The sequence below is a fragment of the Zea mays genome, chromosome 5 (assembly GCF_902167145.1).
Source record: "Zea mays cultivar B73 chromosome 5, Zm-B73-REFERENCE-NAM-5.0, whole genome shotgun sequence".
NCBI lineage: Eukaryota > Viridiplantae > Streptophyta > Magnoliopsida > Poales > Poaceae > Zea > Zea mays.
The window spans coordinates 32,927,095-32,933,211 of record NC_050100.1 but is presented as its reverse complement, the minus strand read 5'-3'; the positions used below and the strand labels follow the sequence as shown (position 1 = coordinate 32,933,211).

Below are 6,117 nucleotides of genomic sequence, written 5' to 3'. Positions count from 1 at the left end.
TCAACTTGAATACCACAGTGTTATGCTTTTCCTTTCAATATCCCGTTTGTGAGGAATCTCCACAACTTGGAGTCTCTCACCCTTACACTTGAGATTTACAAAGAAATACAGAGTAAGGGAGGGAAGCAACACACACAAATCCACAGCAAAATGCGCACACACACGGCCAAGAATCGAGCTCAAAAGACTATCTCAAAGTTCTCACTAGAACGGAGCTCGAATCACTTAGAATGACAAACGAATGCGCAAAGAATGAGTGTGGATGATCAGGAATGCTCTTAGGTTGCTTGGTGTATCCCTCCATGCGCCTAGGGGTCCCTTTTATAGCCCCAAGGCAGCTAGGAGCCGTTGAGAACAAATCTGGAAGGCCATCTTTGCCTTCTGTCGTCGGGCGCACCGGACAGTCCGGTGCACACCGGACACTGTCCGGTGCCCGATTTCCTTCCTTAAACAGCGCTGTCGACCGTTACAGATGCGGGAGCCGTTGGCGCACCGGACATGTCCGGTGCACACCGGACAGTCCGGTGCCCCCTTCCGACCGTTGGCTTGGCCACGTGTCCCGCGCAGATCGCGCGGCCGACCGTTGGCCCAGCCGACCGTTGGCTCACCGGACAGTCCGGTGCACACCGGACAGTCCGGTGAATTTTAGCTGTACGCCGTCAGCAAATTCCCGAGAGCGGCCTCTTCGGCCGAGGCAGCCTGGCGCACCGGACACTGTCCGGTGCGCCACCGGACAGTCCAGTGCCCCAGACTGAAACAGCCTCTTGGCTGTACACAGCCAACTTTCTTCTTTTCTTCTTCTTCCTGTTTCTACCACTTAGACAAGTATATTAGTACACAAAACCAATGTACTAAGACTTAGATACATACCTTTGTTCTAGATTTGCACTTTGTTTATCCATGGGCATTGATTCACATTTAAGCACTTGTGTTGACACTCAATCACCAAAATACTTAGAAATGGCCCAAGGGCACATTTCCCTTTCACCAAGCCATCCTGCAGGCGGCGTGCCTATCTATTCCGTTGGCAGGCAGTACGCCCGTGCTGCGGCGTACACTGTGCTCATCATCACCCGCGCGGTACCGAGGAAGCAGTGCGGGATATCAATACTATGTGCGCTACGACGCTTAGGGATCTTCTGGACGACACTGGCATTGGATACTTCTATATGTATTCCCTTCGTTTTGCCCCTGGGCCCGTATGTCGGGGCCCAGCACTCTTGTACGTGCCCCCCTTGAGCTATAAAAAGGAGGGCACACGACGTTACAAGGTAGACCCAACTGAGGCTCAAGCTCACTTAGACTCTCAGACTCACAAGTTCATACAAGCTCTCAGACTGTCTCCAGCAACGTCCTCTATATCTATCCTCTATATCCGTCCTTTACAGTCTTCTTTAAAAGATTTCATCCTCTATATCTCCTTCCTCTCCAACAACGTTCTCTAAATCACGTCCTCTATACTCAAATATCTATATTAGAGACATTTTTTATTTTTATTTTTTGTACATACGTATTTGTCATACTCTCAAATATATTGTACACATTTTAGTTTTGCTAAACCGGTTATTTAAAGTATTCAAATGGATAGAGGACCGTTTATAGAAACTCTATATATAGAGAATCCAGCAGTGTTCTCTAAGTTTAGAGTACCGTTTAGAGGATGCTGCTGGAGGGCGTAGAGAACCATTTGATCCTCTATATTTAGGGTACAGAACCCTTTAGGGTACCTTGCTGGAGCTAGCCTCAAGCTCAATACATCACACAATGGAGTAGGGTATTACGCTCCGGCGGCCCGAACCACTCTAAATCCTTGTGTGTTCTTGTGTTCTTTCCGTTTCCACCTAACAGGCAAAACGCTAAGGCCCCTCCTCATCTTAGGATCTAGGACGGGTGCATTCCGCCACCCGGCCGGAGAATTCCTCTCCGACATATACCCGTCCTCTAATAGGGGAATTTGCAATGGGAAATCGGGGACCGAGTCCCATTGCCATTTCTAGTTAGGGGGGCTCTGCCCCTCCTTATCTCCTTGAGGTTACTCAGAAAGTACTAGGGTTAAAATTCAGTGAGTGCACTTGATGACTTTCACCACGCCACACCAAAGGAGACGGGTCCAATAAGAAATAAGCAACCTCACCGGTGTAATCGGACCTGATGTCCTCCGTTGACGCTGACCTGATGTCCCAGTATGGCTCAGTGTTGCTCTAGCAATACCTTGGTCTAGCCCAACTAGATATCCATGGTAAAAAAAATCGTAACCCTAAACACAACTCATCTGTCACGATGTTAGGCCTCCACGTCATCGCTGTGACGTCGAGGCTCGGACCCGCGCCTCCGATCTCCATCGCCCTGGACCGTCGGCGTCGGGCAGCCGCGCCCAGTGCCCCCCTTCCACCTCCGAGCCCCATGTTCTGACCAGCGATCAGACGTACCCGCGGCTCCGCGCCTAGGCCAAGGCGTCGCTGCCCGCCGACTCGAGTTCAAAGCTCCTCCTCGCGGGTGCCAAACAGCCGCAACCAATCTCCTCCCCACGAGCGCGGAGCAGTTGCAAGTCAAGCTCCTCCATGTAGAGGCTCCTAGTGCAGAGCCACAGACCTGCTCCAGGCGGAGGTGTCGAGCTCGACCCCACGTGCCTCGCCACTGTCCAAGTGTAGCCGCCCCGGCTCCTATTCTCTTGCCTCGACTCCTGTTTCGACCATGGCGCTGCCTTCGTCGATGCTCCGCCATCTTAATTTTGGGATTTTAGCAACATATTAATTTTGGAGCGTCCTCCGCCACCAGTTAGTGTCCTTGACGACTTTCACTACGCCACGTACATCAAAGCAGACCGGTCCAATAGGCAATAAGCAACCTCACCGGTGTGATCGGACCTGACGTCCTCCGTTGACGCTGACCGATGTCATGGTGTAGCTAGCTATATATCTCAAGGATGTCCGCAGCGCCGGCCGGACAAGCAATAAATACCCGTCCCAATTCCCAACCTGGAGGAGGAGATTAGTAGGAGTAGTATCGATCGATCAGCGCCAGCAAACACAGTCGAGGCCCCCGCGACACGCGAGGTGTAAAACCGCAGACGGCGGCCGTGAGGTGAGCAAGTGCTGGTTCGCTGCTTCCACTTCCATGCCCTCGTCCGTCGTCACCAACTCGCCGAGAGGTCGAGCGCGGCGCGGTGGCCTATTTTTGGACGGGACCCTCCCTCCCCGGCTGACCCGATCGATTCATCTTCCTATCCTGTTGAACACTGCCTATGCTAGCTGCATGCATGCGCGCGGTGAGGCATGCAACATCACAGCACCGCAGTGTATATCTAGCAGCAGACGTGACAGTTTCCACTGGCCATTGGTTCCCGACCGCGACAAGTATCTGCGGCTCGCATTACACTTAATAGACGTGCTGTTGACGATATGCTTCTTCTCTGTGCTCCGGTTTTGCAGGATCTAGGCAGGAACAAGGCAGGCCCCTCGTCCCGCGGCTGACCACGCAGAGATCGCACGAGTGTGGCATTGGCCGTCGTCGCGACGACACTTGGGTCATCTATCATCCTCCGATCCGTCGCCTCGCCGCCGGCCGGCGAGCCCGAGAGTACGAGGCCATGACGCTTGCGAGCACGGACAAGGTGGTGCTGGGATGCGTCGCGTTCAGCATCTTCTGGGTGCTGGCCGTGTTCCCGTCGGTGCCGTTTATGCCGGTGGGGCGCACCGCGGGGTCCCTCCTGGGCGCCATGCTCATGGTGCTGTTCCGCGTGATGACCCCCGACGAGGCGTACAAGGCGATCGACCTCCCGATCCTGGGCCTCCTCTTCGGCACCATGGTGGTGAGCATCTTCCTGGAGCGCGCCGACATGTTCGAGTACCTCGGCGGCGCGCTGGCGTGGCGGAGCCGGGGCAGCAAGGACCTGCTCCTCCGCGTCTGCCTCGTGTCCGCCGTGGCCAGCGCGCTCTTCACCAACGACACCTGCTGCGTGGTGCTCACCGAGTTCATCCTCAAGCTGGCGCGCCAGAACGGCCTGCCCCCGCAGCCCTTCCTGCTGGCGCTCGCCTCCAGCTCCAACATCGGCTCCGCCGCCACGCCCATCGGCAACCCGCAGAACCTGGTCATCGCCGTGCAGAGCGGCATCACCTTCGGCCAGTTCCTCGTCGGCGTCTTCCCGGCCATGGCCGTCGGCGTCGCCGCCAACACCTGCGTCCTGCTCTGCTACTTCTGGAGGTACCTCGCGGCGCCGGAGAAGGACCAGGAGGCGGGGCCCGACGCGGTCGTGGCCGACGAGGAGGTCACCTCGCACAGGTTCACACCGGCGCGGATGTCGCACGCCTCGTCCATGAACGGCGGCTTCGACGGCGACTGCGTCAGCGAGCCCATGCGCCGGAGCGAGAGCCTGGGCAGGGCCGACGCGCTGAGGAGCCGCAGCTACAACTCGGAGGGCGACATCCAGGTCTCCATCCGGTCCATGCGCGCCTCCAGCCTGTCGCAGGAGATGGTGGATGTGTCCACCGTCGGCGACGGGCCCAGGAAGATCACCAGGAGCACCAGCCAGCAGCGCAGCGTCATCATCGAGGACGCGCCGCCCGAGGCCGACGACGACGCCCACAAGGGCAAGGACGGCGACGACGACGACGTCAAGGTGAAGAGGTGGAAGGTGGTCGTGTGGAAGAGCGCCGTGTACCTCACCACGCTGGGCATGCTCGTCGCGCTTCTCATGGGCCTCAACATGTCCTGGTCCGCCATCACCGCTGCTCTTGTCCTCCTCGCGCTCGACTTCACTGACGCGCAGGCTTGCCTGGAGAAGGTACGGCACTGCACTCCTGCACTCCTGCTCTGATGAATCCATGATGGTTTACGTTACGACACACTGCAGGTGTCCTACTCTTTGCTCATCTTCTTCTGTGGGATGTTCATAACGGTCGACGGCTTCAACAAGACCGGCATACCCAACGCGCTCTGGGAGCTGGTCGAGCCGTATTCGAGAATCGACAGCGCCAGAGGCACGGCGCTCCTCGCGCTTGTCATTCTCGTCCTTTCGAACGTGGCCTCCAATGTCCCAACTGGTTGGTATATATATATTCAGTCTGAACATTCGAAACATCTGACAAAGATCTGAGACTTCGTTTCCGATCCAGTCCTCCTGCTGGGCTCCAGAGTGGCAGCGTCAGCGGCTGCCATCTCCCCGGAGTCGCAGAAGAAAGCCTGGCTCATACTAGCGTGGGTCAGCACGGTGTCCGGCAATCTCACCCTCCTGGGCTCCGCCGCCAACCTGATCGTGTGCGAGCAGGCGCGGCGGGCGCAGTTCTTCGGGTACAACCTCACCTTCTGGAGCCACCTCCGCTTCGGCCTGCCGTCAACCATCATCGTCACCGCCATCGGCCTGCTCATCGTCGTCAGCTACTGAATGGTAGTGTACGTGAGAATTAATTGAAGCAGATGTTGTACCCCGCTCTTTGTTGTAGTTTTTTATGGAAGTTTTGCTTCGCGCAACCGATGCCTCAAAGGCGTCGGGTTGCCCATCTGAATGGCATCGATCGAGCAGTGGCCGGCACAGGTAGCAGGGCTCCTCTCAAGTCTCAATCTGGTTCTGTCGGAGGGGCCTGTGGTCGGAGCCTTTCTCGGTGAAGAAACAAGTTATGCCGAGGTGTGGACTTTGCAACTTTACCCTGCATTTGCAGGACGAAAATCGTTACAGAGGCTTGTGCTCTACCGACCCAGCTAGACGCGCCAACGTGGTTGTGTATTGAGATCTTTCTTTGTGGCAACAGGCCGGTCACTCTAGCACTCATAGCAAATAATATATAGCTGTTGAGTATCATATTTGGCACCTAAGCATGTTCGGACGGTTCGCCCATGTGGCCCGGACGGTCCGCATCTCCACGACCAGATTAACACAGATGAGAGTATTTATCCCATGCATGTGTATCCTAACATATCCGTGCAAATATATTGGTTCACGCCTAAAAATAGGTCCAGATCTCCTCCCTTATAAATATAAACGGGTAGGCTGATTGAGAACACCGAACACATTTCAATCGAATCAATCTATTATTTTCTTTATCATTCATGTCCTATAAGTAGACATAGTGTAGTTCTAGTTGTAGCTTTCCGCATATCCATATCCGCCCCTATTCGACT

At 55.5% G+C, this 6,117-nt stretch overlaps 1 protein-coding gene across 2 annotated transcripts; it reads left to right on the top strand.

The window, feature by feature from the left end:
* The first annotated feature begins 2,500 nt into the window (after window positions 1-2,500).
* On the top strand, window positions 2,501-5,894 carry LOC103626193 (silicon efflux transporter LSI2). 2 transcript variants are annotated; one of them, XM_008646595.3, is made up of 4 exons: window positions 2,501-3,084; window positions 3,432-4,783; window positions 4,853-5,042; window positions 5,115-5,894. In XM_008646595.3, exons 2-4 carry the CDS (start codon window positions 3,590-3,592, stop codon window positions 5,381-5,383), a joined length of 1,653 nt encoding a protein of 550 aa, XP_008644817.1. In that variant the 5' UTR covers window positions 2,501-3,084; window positions 3,432-3,589; the 3' UTR covers window positions 5,384-5,894. The 2 variants fall into 2 exon arrangements, with proteins under 2 accessions (XP_008644817.1, XP_008644816.1); XM_008646594.2 differs by lacking the exon at window positions 2,501-3,084 and adding an exon at window positions 3,092-3,268.
* The last annotated feature ends 223 nt before the right edge of the window (window positions 5,895-6,117 follow it).